This window comes from Manihot esculenta, chromosome 8, assembly GCF_001659605.2.
Source record: "Manihot esculenta cultivar AM560-2 chromosome 8, M.esculenta_v8, whole genome shotgun sequence".
In the NCBI taxonomy this organism is placed as follows: Eukaryota; Viridiplantae; Streptophyta; class Magnoliopsida; order Malpighiales; family Euphorbiaceae; genus Manihot; species Manihot esculenta.
The window spans coordinates 3,734,514-3,753,975 of NC_035168.2; the positions used below are offsets into that span (position 1 = coordinate 3,734,514).

A 19,462-nucleotide genomic window follows, 5' to 3' on the forward strand; every position below is an offset into this window, starting at 1 on the left:
AGAAAGTTTTTTTTTTTTTTTTAAATTTATAAAATAAAAAAATTATTAAATTAAATTTTCCTCAATTCTAAATAATGAATTCAAGATGTATTTTATAAGAGAAATTAACGAGTTATGATATAATCTAAAAATATTGACCTGACTCTTATAGAGATTTATAATATTCTCAATGATGTCACGATTATTTTTTTTAATTATTTGTCCACTTTTTTAGACAGTGTAAATTATCAATTTCACATTTTAATTTTATTTTTAATATTCATATTTCAATTTGAGACACAATTGTTTAAATCAAGGATGTTGTATTAATAACTCTTTTTTTTCAAAGAGTTATATCTTAAAAGAGGGCTATAAATACTTACAAATAAATTGCTTGTTTTTATATTCACAAAATTTATTTCTCATATCCTCCTACTATCTCTTATAGACATTCATTATAAATTTCCATTCTATTTTTAAGGAAATTCTATAATAATTGTATAAAATTCTATTTAGATTTATCTTAATACTAAAATAAATTTATCTTTATTTTGTTGTCAAAGGTAAATATATCATTAAAATAGAAACAACACAACTTAAATTACAAATTTATAAAAAGACCGCGGCTAAAAAATAAATATAAAAAGTATAGGAAGATTACGGCTAAAAAGACAAATACAAAAGATCAAGTCTAAGCAAATAAGACCGCAGCTCAAAACAAATAGAAAGAATCAAGTAGTAATATCATGAAATGGTATAAGGTAGGACTCATGAGAGACTAGAACGACTCATCAGCGAGTGTCATAAGTGTTTTAGAGATAACCCACCACCAAAGTGCCAAGAGTTGGTAGGATCGCTAAGCAACGATCTCCTGAATGTTAAATCAGAACTTACATAGACAGGTAGAATGAGATTTAAGCCAAAAAAAAAAAACAGAAAAAGGTACCTATAAAGAAATTCTCTCAAATTTTAAGTGCCGATTGATTAAAAAAAAAAAAAAAAAAAAACACTGGACATCTTCCACCCGATAGTAAGGAGAGAAAGATCAACTATTGGATGGAAGAAATATAGCTTCTCTCACTCAAAAGGGGAAAACCGATGAACTATGCCGGAAAAGGGATTACTAGCAACATAGTTTTTGAGCAGGAGAAGCCGAAGAACTATGCCGAGACTCGCCCTATAAAGAAATTACAACCTAACAGCAATATAATAGAGCATATTTCCTTAAAAACAATCATTTCACATATAAAGAAAATCTGAATTTATTATTTATTTTCTAACATATAATCCATATATGTAATCAAGAACCTCAATGTTTGGCTACCATTACTCTAAGGGATGAATCCTTTCATGTAAATCTTTGGCACCAAACTATGTTTATACTCAATCTTTTTGGCTTTTAAAATATTTTCAGAATGAATTATTTTTCTTTGATGAAAAAAAAAGTTTAACATATTCCCTAATTAAAAAATCCTTAAAAATATAAAAAAAAAATTGAAAGTATTGGTTGAAATAGAAGATATATGTAATAAGTGTAATAAATCTTTAGAATTTGTCTTCAACCTATATTCTCATACAATAAAATTCCTCACTCTTCAATAAAAGAAGGGAAAATTAAAAGAGTCCAACTTTGTAAAATCATTTATATATATATATATTTGAATTAAAATAAGCTTATTTAAGCAAAATTCTCAAGCATAAACTTGTTGATGAGTTCAACAACTTCGTCAGCAGATTCAGAGTAAGGATCATTATTGAAGAAACCATGTTGCTTTCCTTCAAATTCAATGTATTTAATGTTCTTCCCCATTTGTTTTAACCTTTTAGCATAATCCTCAACTCTATCTTTCAACAGTTCATTGCTACCAGCCAAAACCAACATTGGATCAAGAGCCACTGCTTCAAGATTCAAGCTAGCTGGTCCAAATGGATTTGCCAACGGATGATCTCTACTTTCTCCCACAGGCATAGAAAGCCTCCAAAATCTGCATGTAGATGGAAAATAATTATTAAAAAAATCAAATACCTTTCTGGGTAATTGATTACCACTATATATATATATATATTATTATATTAATTGAACATTAGAAAAAAAAAAACTTTGATTATTGAGCAACTTTACAGAAGATAAGGGTAAGAAAATATTGGAGAAGGCACTAGCTATCATTATCTTTATATATGTATATATGCATGTTGGCCTAGGCACTAGCTCATAAAATCGATATTTTTTAATAAATTTTACAAACAGAACTTTTTATTTTTATATTTTCCATCCCTTAAATTAGAATTTTATAATTATGAAATCTTGAATTATAATTTTTTTTCTCAGTTTAATATTTAGTCTGAGCAATTAAATAAACCTGTCCACATCTTTCCTTTATACGAGTTGGAAAATAAGATCGTGTAATGATTATCATAGAGATATATATATTCATAAACCAATAGCATGGGAGTGAGATTTTTTTTTTTTTAAATAAAAGGAAAAATGGGATAGGGAATGCTGAACAATAATAAGAATAATAATGAAAATCAGGAAAATGATAGGATTAAAAAGGGACGTATAAGGTGGTGGGTTTTGATATTATAAAAATTTAGAATACGTGGCTACTTTTCCTCCATGGAGAGAAATACAAACCCAATATTCAAGATAATCCCAAACCTAAAAATGGTGTGATTTTCCAATCAAAATGAAACAAGTGGCATTTAATAACTTAATTTAAAAACATATTATTTAGTATATATTTTTTCAAATAATTAATTATTTAAAATAATTAAATAATAATTTTATTAAATTATATTGACTAAATAGTAATTTTTGTTTGGTGACTAAAAAAGTTGGAATTGACCATAAGAAGTGAAGAGAAAATGGGTAGTGGGCATTGAAACCAAACAAAAGAAACAAGAAAGAAGAGAAACGACTCTTTTTCATTACCTTTTGCAATGGATTTGCTGGCCCCCTATAATTGTCTTCCAAACACTGCGCCTAACTCTATATATACAAAACCCCTAAAGATCTTTTTATAAAAAGAAATTATACATACAAAAAATTTTATAACACAACTGTAAATATATTGAATCGTTTATGTCAATACTCATAAGTGGCAAGAATAATTCACTGTTGTACAAGTCAGATTATAGAGTTGTGTCCTGTCATGGCCACCGTCAATCAACGGCAGCTTTACAAATCACAACCCATTTAACCAAATCTTATGATGAGACACCAATTATTGTCTTACGTATGTAATCAGTATATAGACATATCTCAGTATCAAAAAGCTATGGAAAATGAACCTAGGTAGGTGTGACAAATTCACCTACAAGAATGTGTCACGTGATTGATAATATATTTTAAAATATAAAGTTAATATATTTTTAATTATTAAATACAATTATTGTTGTGTCATTCTTTCATATAATTGAGACAAACTCATATATAAATCAAAATTTTCTATTTTTAATTTCCACTAATTACTGTACATTGAATAAATTATAATTCTACTAATAATAAAATAATAAAAAAAATTAATTTGAGACACGTGATCATCCTCTTTTCTTTTCTTTTTTTACCATGTTTTTTATAAGTAAAATTTTATTAAAAAAACTTAATATGACCATAGCAAACTAAACTCTAAAAAAACTGAAATGAGAAAGAAAATGAAATGAAAATTAAAAAAAAAATTTTTGCTATTTTTATTAGTATTTTTTTTTTAAATCTTAAGAGAGTACACTGTAATATTGTAGAGAAAGGGGATGAGTCGATTATGAAAAACTTAAGATTAAGTATAAATGTCGTGGCTATAACAAAATGGGCATGGCATAATCATCCCCTTTCAAGGGGAATGAAGCCATGTAACAAGTTGCACGCACCATCCAATCCTACAGGGACACAAGGGAAACACCACCAATCTCTTTACGGTGAAGTTGATGTACTCTAACGAAGAAAAAAAAATAATACACAAGGGATGATAATAACCTAAAAATTTTTAAAAATATTAATATTTTTTTGTCTTATTTAATTAAGTCAATTTCATATGAATAAAAGGTTTGTGACTAGTAGGGAGTAATGGGATCAAAGGCCGTATCTTTAGACTCTGACCTCTGATTATACTTACCACAAATTTGATGCTATTTGCTTTTCTGTTCAATATGCTTATCAATTCAACAAGAATTATGGGCAACCCAATTTTACAAGCTTGCATTATACAAAATAATTTTTTTTAAAAAGCAAAAGTATAAACTCAATATTAATTTGTTGGAAAAATCAACATTAATGGAATGAGAGAAATAAGTTACCTGTCAAGAATCTCTAGATTCAGCAAATGTTCACTGGGGCCTTCCTCTGACTTTGTCCTAGCAACCCCACCAAAAAATGGTGCCAACAGGATATAACCTCGTACCCGAACCGGGGCCAGACCACTCGAACCGGCACCAAACCGAACCGCCAAGTGGTGTGCAATATTACCACCAGAGGAGTCACCCATAACAAAAACCTGCTCAAAGTTAATTTCATCACTACTGAGCCATGCATCACTGCCATTTTCACTCCTCATAGCCTGAGCTTGCAGCCACTGCATGGCACTAATTCCATCCTCCATCGCAGCCGGCAGCCTATGCTCCGGAGCCAAACGGTAGTCCGGGGCGACAACAAGAGCGTTGAGCCCAGAAGCTAGCCGCAAACAACAATTATGACAGTTTGGCCATAAGCGAGAGCCGACACAGAAACCACCGCCATGAATGAAAAATAAGATGGGAAGTTTCTTGTTTGAAGGTAACATCGATGTGGGTTTGTAAAGACGGAGGTGAAGGTTGTGAGTTTTGTCGAAGAGATAGTCTCTGAAGAGGATGGAGGTGTCATTGACGATTGGCATCTTGAAATCTATGTTTTTGGACCTGAAAATGGATCCATCGCTGAAGAGTTGGAGAACGCCCATGCAGTCTTCGATTATATGAGGCAGGGAACCCATTTTGATTAGGTAACTTTGGATTCTTTGTGTACCTTGGATTGGAGATTGGAGATGTATATATAGGGAAGGAGAGAAGAAGAAGATGTTTTTTTTTTGGGAAGGGAAAAGGGTAAAAATGTAAATTTAAAGAGGATTATCATGGAAGGCGGTGTGGTGACCAATGACATATCCTTAGAAGTTTATTGGTTCATCTTGGAGTTTTGAATAAAGACGATATATAGATAAGGTTTGGTTTTGTTTAATTTAATTTAGTTTGATTTAGTTAATGTAGTGGTAATGTTTGTTTATAGTTGGTAGTTAATTTGAGTTTTGTAACGTATTCAAGGGAAAAAATTGCCTAATTCTGATAATAATATAACGAGTTTTAATTAATGAATTTTAGTTTATGATATTGAAATTATTTTTAAAATTAAATTAATTATAATAAAAGATATAATATAATAAATTTAATATAAAAATTAAATAAGATATATTTTATATTATTAGTAGGTTTAATATAAATAGAGTCTAAAAATAATTATCCGTGTTTCATATGAAAGCTGGCTTATCTATATGACCAAAGTACCATCAATTTGTAAAGATGTAATAGTAGATAAAATTTATGGTAGAATTTATCTAAATATTTGATTTATTTAATTTTATTTGTGGGGAGTGTACATAGTCTAATTAGTGACGTTTATTTTATTTTTTTAAGTAAAAAATTTTTGAAAGAAGATAAGATTGTTTAATTAGTTTTTTTTTTTTAAATCAATTTCTTGCACAACAAAGGATTACATAATTAAAAGAATATAAAAATTTTGGTTTGGTACCTTAATAAATTGTTTCGGAGGAAAGCCGCCTTACACGAATACATCCATCAATTTTAAATGTTTGTCTTTTTTTTTTGCAACTTCAATGGAGTGACAGAGAAAGGCTTCTCTTTCCCCTGATTTAGTTTGAATCTCTCTTTCTATAGTCCGATCAGGGTTTATTTATATTTTATTAGAATAATAAAAATATAAATCAATAAATATTATAAAAATTAAATAAAAATAAAATATTAAATTTAGTATTACACTTCAAACGATTAGAAAAAGTCTAATTAATTTTATAAACTAAACACTTTTAAATTTTGCAAACTGTTTTCCTAATTAATTTCAAATTAAATTAATAAAATGAATTACTAAATTTCCTTTTTTTGTTTTGCTTTCTTTGACCTTATCCCTTGTATTTATAATGTATATATATAAAAAAGTTTATTTGATCTATTTGGAATTTTAAAAAACTTATTTTATTTTAATAAATGAATAATTTATATAATAATTAATAATGTGAAATAGAAGATGAGACGCATGCAAAATTAGTTTCCATGTAGGAATCATTTGATTCCTTTGCCACTGAATATTATACCTTGGTAAAGAAAAACAAACAACTTTTAAAAAGTTTACATTTAGAATCTTGGGTGTGAATTTGTCCTATTCTAGTTTTTGTCTTCATTCATTCAATTTGACTTTCTCTTCTTTTCACTTCTCATTCTTAAGCCTACATAAACATACCACTTGCAAGTGTTGGGAGCCTACTTTCTTTTCATCTCCTTTTCCCACATCCCTCAATCACCTTATCTTCTCACCCCCTCATTACTCTTTTGTCTTAATCCATCATCTTCTAAACCATCTCTCTCCCTCTCTCTTAATGTGCTCATAGCCTTTTCTCATTTGCTTATAGCTCATACCATATAGTTACAAAATTAAATATTTTTAAATATTCGATTGGAATAAATTCAAATGATATATAATCATATTTAAAATAAATTTAAATATAGTAAAAGATACCTGTATTGAATTTGAATTTACTAATTAAATTGAAATTCGAATAGAATTATCTTCATATCATCGTTACTCTTTTTATTTTAATTCATTATTTTCTAATCCATCTCTCTTGTGTATTTATATATCCAAATTTCATCTGCATTTAACAATCTACTATCACTAGTTTCTCATCGTCTTATTCCTTATTTAATAGTTATAGAACTAGGTATTTTTAGTACCTAATTCGATTAAATTATATTGAAATGAATTTTGATAACATATTAATCAAATTTGAAATAAATTCAGGTACAGTAAAAATTACTCATATCACAATGAGTATTAAAGTGAGTAATTCGACACTTTTTTTCATTAAGTGAGGTGAAAAATTCAATCTTTATGAATGATATAAATAGTCGCGAAAAACACCTTGTCAGCTGGTAGGCCTCGAGTTACTCCTTAGCCCAAAAGCTAGTGAAATTGAACTATTACTGTCCATCTTCAGTTATATATATATTCACATTATTTTTTCATCTTTTGAAGCACTGAACAGAACAGTTCTCACAAAGAAAGCAAATCTCCACCACGCTGACCTCCCTTCTCTCTGTATCTTCCTCCATGTGCACCAGCAAACATGGAGGAAATGAGCTTTTCTGGGTTCATGATTTTGTTCGAGTCTAAAGCTGCTTTAATTCTTTTCATTGTCTTCAAATCCTCCACTCCCAGTCCCAGTCCCAGGTAATATTTTTCTTCGGCTAGAAGATTGAAGGCCAAAGCCCAATATAGAAGGAGGTCCAACTCTCACTAAAGCTGGTTACAAGCAAAACCCATCTCCGAAGAAAACAACCCACGTAATTATGAAAAGGCTGAAAATATCCAAGCCGAAACCAGACCCTAATATTCACATTACTTATATCATTATAATAATCATATTTTTTAAAAAATATTTTAAAAAATTTTAAAAGATATTTTGATATTAAAGTTTGATTTTTAGTTAATGAGAAAATAAAAAAATATATAAATTATTTATGATTTCAGTTAAGGTAAGAGATTTTAATTTACTGCTTAATAAATTTCAATATCAATTTTCAATTTTTATAAAAGTTTATTTATTTTATGATTTTTATAAAATTATTTTCTTCATTTAACAATATAAATTAATATAATTTATTTATAAATTTAATTATTTTTTTAAAATAAAATTAAAATTAAGAAAGTAAAATCTGAAATATCTCATTTATTTATATATATCTACCACCGACTATACTTATGAATCTTTATAAATTTAATTATTAAAGTATAATTTTAAATTTATTTTTTAATTTAGTCTGTTAAATTTGAATTTATTTTACTATTTTTAAAAATTTAATGTCTCAATAGATCATTTTATTTTATCATAATTTTAGTGATTTTAGACTAATTTTTCAATAGTTTTGCCCCCCAAAAAAATCATAATAAATAAATATATAAAACAAGAACTGTGGCTAAGCGGGGCGGTGAAGAGCGCCTTAAGACACGCGTAACCATAACCCGGAGTCCTGGACCTGGTAGTAATTCTGTCAACTCTTAACTTCTTAGCTGCCCCTTAGCCCTTCTCCACCGTCTGCCTCCATTTCCCTCCGACCTCATACTTGGTAATTTCTTTGCTTTGCTTGTTTTGCTTCTCTGAAATTCAATTACAATATTAATTTTTAATTGATGGGTTTTATATTTCTCATTTTAATTCTCATTCTCTCGATTGTATTATGAGATTTTCACACAAGACTTCCTGGTTTATGGCCTGGTCTCGTCTTGCTGTAATGTTCGTTTACATAGTGAAGTGAGGAAATTTAATAAGATTAGCATATTTTTTACTCGTGTAATTCTGCCAAATACCTAATTTGTGTTGGTATGACTGGTTGTATTTGTGATTTGTGCTAGTTTTATCTGCAGGGTATATGGGTTACATGTAAATTTTGGAATGATTAATATGACTTCTGCCGCAATTTCATAAATTTGCAAGTTTTAAGAAGCTGAATCTGGTGGACAAGAGTTTCCCATAGATGATATCTTTGTTTCTAGAGTCTCCAATTATCTAAAGCAATCAGGTAGTAAATTATAATTTTGAAATCAAATTCTTATTCTTAAGCAGAGTGAATGTCGTCCAATAATACTGTGAGAGAGTTGATATGATAGTGAATGAAAGCCTGCTTTACACCCTTCTTTTTTGCTTTACTCTTTCAAAATGTTGTTCTCGTCTGGTTTTATGGAGAATTTCCATTAATGCCGTCATTTTTATGGCATTTCCTACTATTTGCAAGAGTTGTTGACTTTCATCTCTGAGTTTTATCAATCTGGGTTGCTCTTTAATCCTTTAGTCCTGATATTGTGCATGCACTTCAAGCATGAAGAGTGAGTAAATCATATTGGCTGCATTCACCCTCCTTAGCTACAAACCAAAAATTACTTATTTTTGACAAAAATTTATTTGATCATTTCATATTGTTTCACTGAAGTACTCGTTCATGGGTTACCCCCTGTTAATATTGCATGGAAATTTAAATGATTGAATCCCTTTCTTAGTATGTTTGGGTGGGTTTGGGATTTATTCCTTTATATATAACCTCCCACCAATAGAACTGGATTTCTAACAATTTGCAAGCATTTTAGCCAGCCATCAACATGATGAAATGTGACAATTGCAGTGCGTGCTGCATGCTTCTCACTGCTTTGAAATTGTAATAACACTTGTTCAATACATGCATGATTTGGAACATGCAATTTATATTTTGTTTGACACAGTATATATGTTACAGCTGTATGACACCAGTGACTGTTGCTTTGTGGTTGTAGAAGTGTTAAATCGCTAACTCCCCATTTCTTTCATATGCTATTAAGGGTGTACTAGTGCAGGGGACTTCTTGTATTGTGGACTCTTTTGGAGGGTGGGGTTAGATATATGCTACCTTCTCCTTATGTTAGAAGGAGATTTTTTTTTTCTTTTTCTTCTTGGTGGTTTAAACTTGTTACCCTCAGTGGAGAAATTTGATCTGCACAAAGCTGGCCTACCTTTTTTTATCATATTTTTTTTATCAGAAAGATATCTTTTTTATCATATGCTGAAGTAACATGAATTGCAAATAATATGATTATTTTTTCTCGGGGAACTTGTTGAAGCTTTGTAAGCTAAAATAATATTTCATGGATATAGCATATAGGTTATTGATAACATTCTCGTAGTTAGCAGTACTTTGATAGTTACTGAATAATGGGAGTGTTGGTGGATATGAGAGGACTTACCAACATCCACGCTTATTATGATGTTCAAGATCACTAGTTGATATAGATTAGATCGTCAAAGTTCTCAAGTATGTTTTTGGCAATCTGCAGATGGTTCTTAATTGCGTTTTTCTTCTTGTTCAATTTCATATGCTATAATGATATCCTATTTTATGATTGTAAGCAACATCTACTTTTTGTTCCAGCTATAAAAATTATCTACTAGAGCTAAAAAGTTCTGAGCAATGGCCCATGGTCAGTTGCTTGCTCTCTTTGAGTAGCTAAATCTTCAACTAAACCCTTCTTAACCTAGTCATTCTAGATCTAGAATTTAAGTGCATTCTGTGTTAATGCCGTGAGAAAACATTTGCTTGATTAGGAGACCTTAAGCTGTTATGAAGTGACAGGATATTTATTGTAAGGTGTGATCTTAACATTTTAGGTGTTCCAACTCCCAAGTCCCAATACTAGAAGAAACTGCTAATGGTCCTTCCAAGTTCCAGATAAAGTTTTTCTGCTGTACATGATAGAAGATTTTATGTTTTTAGCATGGTCAATTACAAGTGGAGAGAAATTTTACATTAGCGTAGGCATGGCAAATGTACCCAATGAAAATAGTAGTTAGATACCTTGCTGCACTTAGCCTAGACATGTGAATGATAGTGTTTACTGTTACAAGAAATGTCAATTTATTTGATTTTATGATGTTTTAGAAGGAACTTTATCATGCATCATCATTATTTAGCAAATATTTTTTATTTTTCCAGTATTCGTGCTTCTTATCTGCTGTCTAATATAATACTTTGCAGGTCCACACCTAATGGGGAAACCAAAACAAAGACAACCAGTGGTGCCTACGAGTCAGGATGGCTCTCCAAGTGATACAGATTTGGATGGAGAAGATAGTTGGGTCATAGTTAAAAGGCAGAGAGTCACCATTCTGATACCTACCCTGCCTCATGCCAAAAAATCCACAATGCCAAAGCCAGGATCAAGTGAGCTGGAAGCCATGCCCTTGGAAGCTGTAAATAATACATCAACGGTGCCAGTTGAGACATCTAACAGGATGCCTTTAGTTGATGAACAAGAGAAGGTGACATCAATTGCTCCTAATAGAGGTACTAAAATGTCTAGAAAAATTCCTACGCAGCACATATTGGCATCACATAAGCTACCAAGAGTAAATGTAGAAATAGAATCTGAAAATCTAGATAGAACCGAAACTTTTAAGCCTCAAAATGTGCTTGGACTATCAAACAATTCAAGAACAATCAAGCAGCCGAGACTGTTGCATGTGCAAGGGCATTTCCTTGATGGGAGCAAGCTGCTAAATCAGAGACTAAGGGCATCACTACTTGAGAAGAAACTTCAAAAGGCAGGTGGGTTGAGTAGGTGGCTAGCATCAATTGGATTGGGGCAATTCGTGAAGATTTTTCAGGGTCGGAGTGTCAGTAAGTTTCAGTTGGTTAGTCTGACAATGCAGAAGCTGAAGGATATGGGTGCAGATGCAGTTGGCCCCCGGAGAAAACTGATGCATGCTATAGACTGCATTTGCCAGCCATACTGTTTTGAGTCCTACTAAAGGGCAGGAAAGGGGAAAGGCATCATTGCTGCTCTTTCCATATGTATTCTTGTTGTAAATTCTTCTAGTTGCAGTAGGAGGTAAGACTTTACTAGTGGTATCATGGTAATTGATATACAGGAGTAAAAGATCAAATTTGAGGCGTTGTTTAGGACAATAATCAAGGAGTTCTTTCCAAAATCTTAAACTGGTTTGTGCAATATGAATAGGGTATATTACTATGGGGACTGAGTTTCTAGATTTTGCTATTATTTGGTAGTTCGTCCTTCGATTTTAATAATTGTAGTAGTTAGTCTCAAACTTTCTATTTTGTCTATTAAATATTATTCTCTAAATGTTTTGGAAAAAAACTTGTGAAGATCTTGTCCATGTGAACTCAAGGCACAATAGTGTGATTGATTTCACATGAAAATTAAATGGAAATTCATTTGTTTGTGTTTTGGGTTCATCACAAACAGGCTCAGAAGAGAATTGCCTTATATAGCAGCAAATCCAACTTGTTAATGGCATAAACCCACTGGAGCTTCTGTGTTTAGTGGATTTTTCTGGTTTGAAATTCCACAATTTAATGATGGAACCTTTGCAATTTGTTGGGTTTTTTTTTTTTTTTCTTTTTTTGAGATTCTGCAGTTTATTGACTTAAAATTCTGCAATTTGTTGAGTTTGATCTTTTTCTTTTTTTGAGAACATGAAAAGAGAGGCGAGAGGGGGAAATGGAGCGAGGCAAATTTCTTTAGCTACAAGTGCAAAAAGTTCATAAAGGCCAAATACATCTATTTTAAATTTAAAAGAAAATATATCAAAAAAAAAATATACATGTAATTTATCAATTTTTTACTTTAGAATTTACAAATTACTTTTGAATTTCTAATCCAATTTTGAGTCAAAATAGTATTTAATAGTATTATCAGTGGTAAAACACAAGCAAGAAAATAAATATTATAATTTTAAATCCTCTCTTAATTAAATTAATTAAGTATATACAACTTAATAGCATCTAAAGTGAAAATTAAATTAAAGTAAAAATTTTTAAATATTATTAAAAAAATTATTAAACAGTTTATGTAATGATTTAATATAAAATTATTCATTTATGTTGAATTAATTAACTTAATTAACTTCAATTTAATGATGAAGAAGTTGTCAAAATTTTAAGTTCATTTGAAAAAAATAATCTGAAATTTAAGCTTATTTGATAAAAAAAGAAGTTCAAAAAGTTATAAGTTATGTATATTTTTTAAAAAAATAAAATTATATATATATACATATATATAAACCAAGACTTTAAAAGCAATATCTATAAATCAGGAACCGTAGCCGTGTTAGGCCTAATTGGCCAAGCCCAAACGGTTCTAGTAATCCCAGCCATGTTATTATCAGGGGAGGCTTCTGCTTTATTATCAGGGGAGGCTTCTGGTGCCGCCATTAAAGACCACCAAACAAATTAACGGTAAAAATTATTTAATTTATGGACAAAATAGAAAATTAAATAATAAATAATGTAACTATTAATTTAAATAATAAATTAATGAATAATGGAAAAATTTTTAAAATATAGAGCAATTCACCTAATCAAAAATAATTTTAATTTTTAATTTAAAATAACAAAAATTATTCACAAAGATTTAGCATTAATTATTCTTTCATATCGAACAGAAATTATTCTGTTCAAAATAAAAAAATTGATTGAATTAATTTTGTTTTTTTTTTTTAAATTTAGTTAGCAAAATTTAATATTAAAATTAATACAAAGATGAATTATAAGAACATTTGTTTTGTTATCATATAATGAAGTATTTGGATTAAAATAATACTATTTAAAGATAGCTTTAATAATATTAATAAAATAGAATTACATTTAATAATTAAATTGCTATAGTGGCTCGTGTCCTTAAGGCCCGCTATTTTTCGACACAATCTTTCTTTGAAGCTCCTTTGGGAAGTAACCCTAATTTTTTGTGGCGCAGCATATGGGAAACTCGGGGTCTGATTCGAGCTAGGGCTTACTGGAGGATTGGGAATGGTCAGTCAGTTTCAGTCTGGGGGCAACCCTGGTTGAGAGAGCTGCCTGAGTCCCTGGTTTCCACAACCCCTCCTTTGAACTGTGCTAGAGTTGTTGTTGTTTCAAATCTCATAATTAACCACAGATGGAACGAGAGTTTAATTGCACAGATGTTCAACGAAAGAGATAGAAGTTGTATTTTGAACATCCCTCTTAGACTTTCATCGTGTTCTGATACATGGTGCTGGAAATTCGAGTCCAAAGGTCACTATTCGGTTAAGAGTGCATATAGGTTCCTGGTTGATGGCTTTCAACATAGGGAAGGGAGCGAGATATGGAAAAGGTTCTGGAAAGCTAAAGTTCCCCCAAAAGTGCTCAATTTCTGCTGGCGGGCTCTAGTTAATGTTGTCCCTTGCCTCTCGTCACTTCAGTCCAAGAGAGTTCCAGTTGATCCTTCATGCCCGTTGTGTCATGTAGCCCTTGAGAATGTCTTGCATATTCTGATTCAGTGCCCTTTTGCCCGCAGCTGCTGGTTAAGCTCGCCGTTGGGTTGGCCTGCGCGTTCTGCATCTTCTTTAAATGAGTGGTTTTCTTTAGCCTTCTCTTCTGCTTCTGTGGAAAATGCCTCCCTTATGCTAATGATCTTATGGGCTTTGTGGCAAAATAGGAACAATGTTGTATGGAAGGGTCAGGGTCAGACTGCGAGTGGTGTGTTCTTCATGGCTCTGAATTTTTTGCAGCAATGGAAAGCAGCCCGGGTTGTGTCCTCAGTAAGCACCATTGTCGACTCGGTTCGCCCGATCTGGTCTCCTCCGCCACACGGTTGGATCAAGGCGAACATTGACGCCTCTTTAAGCTTGCAACGAGATTCGGTAGGTTTCGGTTGTGTAATCCGGAAGGATGATGGGAGTTTTGTGGCTGCTAGAGCAGGCTCTTTTTATAGCCAGATGGATGCAAAGTGTGCTGAAGCTATAGCATTCCGGGAAGCATTGAGCTGGATTAAAGAGTGTGGATGGGATCGAGTTCTTTTCGAATTGGATGCTCAGGTACTTGTGATGTCAGTTAATTGTGTTTTGTTAGATGATTTATCGTCTTTTGGCCTTTTGGTTCAAGATTGTAAACTGCTTCTATCTAGTTATGAGAAAGCAAAGTGTGTTTTTGTTCATAGATCTGCGAATGATGTCGCTCAATATTCTAACAACATTGGCTCATTCTGAGTTAGGTCAAGGAGTTTGGATTGATATCCCTCCTCCTCATATTGTTTCTTTGTTCTTTTTGAATTAATGAAATTTTCTTGTTATTTAAAAAAAAAAATTAATAGTGGAATTTAATTTGAAATAACTATTATTTAAATAAATTAACTTAAATTATACAATATTTAATAATATAATTTAAATTAGAATAACCGTTACTTAAGTAAATTATAATAAATTAAAATAAGTACTTTTTTAAATATAGGATTGTAATTGAAAATTATTTATAACTCAACTCACAAGGATTCGTGTTGAAAATGTGAATATATAATATTAAAAAAATTCAATAAAAAAATTATTATTATTATTATTATTATTATTTAGAGTTAATAATAAAAAATAAATACTTTTAATTTTATTATAATTACATGATATATTTTATTTTTATTAAAAATTTAATTTTTAAAAATTATTTCAATTATACTCTACCATTATCTCTACCATTGAAAAATTAATGAAATTATCGTGTTACTCGCTATATCACCATACTATATTAATAAAATTTAAAATTAATTATTAAAAAAATTATATACTTTATTTTTATTATAATTTTATTTTATTTTTTATTTTTTTTTATCAATTAAAATATATTATTTTAATAATTGACTAAATGCACTAAAAATTTACAATATTATCAAGTTATTCTGTTTTTACTAAAAGTTGCTATTATTATTATTCAATTTTATTTTAACTTTTATCAATAATTTTATAATAATAATATATTTTTTTAATTTTATTTAAATTAAAATCATTATTAATTAATTTTTTTAAAATCTGTCTAATATGGTTACTTTTAACATTACTTAAAATAATCTTATTAAATACATTAGTTATGAAATACTAAAAAATAATTTAAAATAATATTTAATATAATTTAATTTGAAATTATTAAAAATAATAAAATAATTTTAAAGGATGCATTTTTTTTTAAAATTTTATGAAAGAATTGATTCTATATAAACAATTGCAAGTTTATATAGAATGCAGATCACATGAATTTTATTTATTGTATATAAATAAATTGCAAGTTTTAAATTTTAAAATTTTGTATATATCTAAAACATTGAATTTTATTTGAAAGAATTGATTAAATAAAGAATTATTAACAAAATCATATGGAAACTATATGCGATTTTACAATTTTTTAAATGTTAATATTAAATTAAAATTTATTGTTGAGAAATGTGACATGGTAGATTTTTAATGCCTTTTGTTACGTGGCATAACATTATAAAACCTTTTGTATGGTTTGATTTTCACAAATATATATATCAATTTTACTAAAATTATGTTCAATATTTTCTCAATAGCAAAAAATCGAGGATTTTATTTTTGGTCGTCTCAGTTAAATTAATTAATAATTATTTTATTAATAAAATAAAAATTTATAAATTTAATTATTTATTATTAAACAAGTATGAATTAATTTGTGAATTTACTAAATTCTAGAAAGTATATTATAAATTACTCTTTTATTCAAAGGAGGTGTAAAATGTCAATAAAATTGATAGGCTACCATCTGATTGGCATTATCACCGTAGATAAATGCGGTAAGTTTATTAAAAAAAATTATTTTATAAAATTTATACAATAATTTGTAGCAAATATAATGAATTTTCTTATTCATTATTGTTAGTAATTTTAGCATATTTAGCAAGTGAGAATCCATTTTGATATTCCATAATCCAAGAGCTGCTAGACTAAGATCCCAGATCCAACAGTAAGGAAATAAAATAATTGAAATGATTCACAGTGGATTCTGTTTTAGATCTGTATCATCTTCTTCTTCTTCTTCATATTGTTTTACACCCACGGCTGACACGCAGATCAACAATTGCATATAAAACGACGCTGTTTTATTGGCCCAGAGACCGCCAAAACACTAAAGTTATAAGCCATCTTCAGGAAGCAAATCACTCCACGATTCCAGAAAATCAGTAAAATCTATCTCCATCTCGAGATCTCTCTCAAAGACTCCATTAACCAACCTTACCAAATTTCCACCACCAGCAAGAGCAAGAAACCCAAGAAATACAAGACTAGACTCTGGCAAAATTCCATGGGAACTGAATTCAAGAACTCTGCCTCTGATATTCCTCTGCTTGAATCTTCTTCATCTACAGGAACCGCCTCTACAATCCAAACGCTTGGAAATATCATTGTCTCCATTGTTGGTACGGGCATTTTAGGCCTCCCTTTCGCTTTTCGAGTTGCTGGTTGGTTTGCTGGCTCGCTTGGTATTGTTATCGCTGGAATTTCTACCTATTATTGCATGCTTCTTCTGGTTAGTTACTGTGTTATTTTCTTATTTTTGGCGATATCCCATCTTGTTCTTGTTGCCTGCATGAAGTTTTGCAGTATCGACATGTCAATTCAAGCCTTTTGAAGCTTTGATTTATATGATTCACCATTAATTTATGGCTTCCTTTTCATTTTCTATTTCCCCTTTTGTTTTTATATTGTTTATCTTTTTGGGGTTTGGGATGGAATGGCTTATTATATATGTAGCCCATAATAGATTAAAAAGATAAAGTACAATCAAGGGTTCAGAAAGTTTTGGGAACTGAACATACCAGTACAACTCAACTCAAGGCTTACATGTTTCATTTCTTATCAATTATTAGACTTTGCACTTTGTTTTCTTTATGGGTTTATCTTGGATTCTTTACTTTTCTTGGTCTACAGGTTCAATGCAGAGACAAACAGGCATCCCAAGAATTAACAGCAGAAACAAGAACTTATGGTGACTTGGGTTACAAATGCTTGGGCAATACAGGCCGCTTCCTGTCAGAATTTCTCATTTTCATATCCCAGTGTGGAGGATCAGTGGCATATCTAGTCTTTATTGGCCAAAACCTCTCGTCCATATTCAAATTCTCAGGCGTCCCTTTATCATCCTTCATATTCTTGCTAGTCCCTATTGAAATTGCACTTTCTTGGATTGGTTCTTTATCTTCTTTAGCGCCTTTTAGCATTTTTGCAGATGTATGCAATGTTTTAGCGATGGCAATAGTGGTTAAAGAGGATGTAGGAAAGATGTTGAGTGGTGAATTTAAGTTCAGTGATAGAACTGCAATCACATCTAATATAGGAGGATTGCCATTTGCTGGAGGAATGGCAGTTTTTTGTTTTGAAGGGTTCGGTATGACTCTGGCTTTGGAGGCATCAATGAGAGAGAGGTGCAGATTCCCCGGCTTATTAGCCAAGGCATTCACTGGGATTACTATTGTGTATATGTTTTTCGGTTTTTCTGGTTATATGGCTTATGGTGATCAAACTAGAGACATTATAACTCTCAATTTGCCCCACAATTGGTCTTCCATTACTGTTCAGGTAATGTGCTTTGATATTTCTGCTACCGAGTTTTACTTCCTTTTTGTTTGGCACTTCAAATCTTGTAGTTGTATCTTTTGATAGCTACTGCATTATCCTTCGGAATCTAGAAATGTCTAGCTTCATCAAGTAGTGTTTTTTTTCATTGCGAAAAGATCCCTTTGTCTATAATTAAGATACTAGAGCTAGCTTTAGAATTTGGACCCGGTTCTTTATACCATTCTCTTTGTAATGCATCCATGGATGCTTGCCTACCTGTCTTATCTCATAAAAGTTATCCCTGTCACCATCTGGAATTGGAGTCTATTGCTTTTAGAATATAACCTTTATCCAAAAGCATATAAGGCCAGGATAAGTTCTTGGACACAGATTCATATGCATAGTCATTAGGCATGCGTGTCAATGTCATTGTTTTTGCCAAAAGTTTTCTTGTTTTAATTTTCAGACATGAATTTTTTCATGATCTTAGCAAGATGAATTTCCTCTATGAACACCATTTATCTTACAATTAGTAGCTGTTACCTGTTTGGACCATATATTTTATCAATTGCAAATGTGAAATGTAAACTTTCAAGATGATTTGTTCGAATATATTTCAATTCTGATATTTATAACCCTTCTCTGCCGTATATGAAGCAACAAATACTGCAGTTCTGCTGAATTTATTGTGTAATTGGCCACAGATTGGATTGTGCTTGGGACTAGTGTTCACATTTCCCATTATGGTACACCCAGTTCATGAAATTGTGGAAGGAAAGCTAGAAAAAAGCGAATGGTATCAAAAGCTCTACTATGATGATTGTGGGAATTCAACAATAATCGGAAAATTTGGACGATACTTGAGTCGTTCAATTCTGATAATCATTTTGGCATTCTTGGCATCATTTGTTCCTGGGTTTGGTGTATTTGCTTCGCTTGTCGGAAGCACTGTATGTGCACTGATCTCGTTTGTTCTACCAGCCACATTTCACCTGATATTACTAGGTCAGTCTTTGCCTTTCTGGCAGAGAGCCTTAGACTATTTCTTTTTGATAGGTGGGTTGCTATTTGCTGGATATGGTACTTACAACACCATTGTTGGTGTTTGAAGCAATATTTTGGCTTTGAATTCAGTTTAGTTCCGAGGAATCTATGTTTCTGCACTGCAAGCCGTAGCTGCGTGAAAGAGAGAGACTTTCTGGAAGAGGTTCATTCTTAGAATTTGGAAGAGGAAATTGTATATTTGGATGCTGAAAATGTATCAGCAAAGCCTTATATTTTCATAGTGGTTGTAAGTCTTTATCCAAATAAAGTGATGTTTAGTTCTG

General features: G+C 30.8%; 4 protein-coding genes across 6 annotated transcripts; 3 read left to right on the forward strand and 1 right to left on the reverse strand.

Moving 5' to 3' along the window:
* Positions 1–1,596: 1,596 nt before the first annotated feature.
* LOC110620347 (probable carboxylesterase 15) lies at positions 1,597–5,305 on the reverse strand. Its single transcript, XM_021764049.2, has 2 exons — positions 4,273–5,305; positions 1,597–1,964 (listed from the first exon to the last, which is right to left on the reverse strand). The coding sequence occupies exons 1-2, from the start codon at positions 4,941–4,943 to the stop codon at positions 1,658–1,660; spliced, it is 978 nt and encodes a 325-aa protein (XP_021619741.1). The 5' UTR covers positions 4,944–5,305; the 3' UTR covers positions 1,597–1,657.
* A 2,918-nt stretch (positions 5,306–8,223) lies between these two features.
* Positions 8,224–11,818, forward strand: LOC110620011. Of its 3 annotated transcripts, none has more exons than XM_021763557.2 (3): positions 8,224–8,361; positions 8,648–8,814; positions 10,795–11,818. In XM_021763557.2, exon 3 carries the CDS (start codon positions 10,806–10,808, stop codon positions 11,565–11,567), a length of 762 nt encoding a protein of 253 aa, XP_021619249.1. In that variant the 5' UTR covers positions 8,224–8,361; positions 8,648–8,814; positions 10,795–10,805; the 3' UTR covers positions 11,568–11,818. The 3 variants fall into 3 exon arrangements, with proteins under 3 accessions (XP_021619249.1, XP_021619248.1, XP_021619247.1); XM_021763556.2 differs by having other exon boundaries at positions 8,660–8,814; XM_021763555.2 differs by lacking the exon at positions 8,648–8,814.
* Positions 11,819–13,739: 1,921 nt separating this feature from the next.
* On the forward strand, positions 13,740–14,786 carry LOC110620919. Its single transcript, XM_021764866.1, has 2 exons — positions 13,740–14,575; positions 14,738–14,786. Exons 1-2 carry the CDS (start codon positions 13,740–13,742, stop codon positions 14,784–14,786), a joined length of 885 nt encoding a protein of 294 aa, XP_021620558.1.
* A 1,715-nt stretch (positions 14,787–16,501) lies between these two features.
* Positions 16,502–19,462, forward strand: LOC110621782 (amino acid transporter ANT1). Its single transcript, XM_021766084.2, has 3 exons — positions 16,502–17,106; positions 17,508–18,155; positions 18,839–19,462. Exons 1-3 carry the CDS (start codon positions 16,882–16,884, stop codon positions 19,241–19,243), a joined length of 1,278 nt encoding a protein of 425 aa, XP_021621776.1. The 5' UTR covers positions 16,502–16,881; the 3' UTR covers positions 19,244–19,462.

What these genes read in the sequence shown, in the direction of transcription:
- LOC110620919 (XM_021764866.1), top strand. Translation starts at nt 13,740, where the DNA reads ATGTTCAACGAAAGAGATAGAAGTTGTATTTTGAACATCCCTCTTAGA. An exon ending in GCATTGAGCTGGATTAAAGA is followed by an intron (nt 14,576 to 14,737) that starts GTGTGGATGGGA and finishes TTTTGTTCATAG; the next exon opens with ATCTGCGAATGATGTCGCTC.
- LOC110620011 (XM_021763557.2), top strand. Translation starts at nt 10,806, where the DNA reads ATGGGGAAACCAAAACAAAGACAACCAGTGGTGCCTACGAGTCAGGAT.
- LOC110621782 (XM_021766084.2), top strand. Translation starts at nt 16,882, where the DNA reads ATGGGAACTGAATTCAAGAACTCTGCCTCTGATATTCCTCTGCTTGAA. An exon ending in ATTATTGCATGCTTCTTCTG is followed by an intron (nt 17,107 to 17,507) that starts GTTAGTTACTGT and finishes CTTGGTCTACAG; the next exon opens with GTTCAATGCAGAGACAAACA. An exon ending in GGTCTTCCATTACTGTTCAG is followed by an intron (nt 18,156 to 18,838) that starts GTAATGTGCTTT and finishes AATTGGCCACAG; the next exon opens with ATTGGATTGTGCTTGGGACT.
- LOC110620347 (XM_021764049.2), bottom strand. Translation starts at nt 4,943, where the DNA reads ATGGGTTCCCTGCCTCATATAATCGAAGACTGCATGGGCGTTCTCCAA. An exon ending in AATCTAGAGATTCTTGACAG is followed by an intron (nt 1,965 to 4,272) that starts GTAACTTATTTC and finishes ATCTACATGCAG; the next exon opens with ATTTTGGAGGCTTTCTATGC.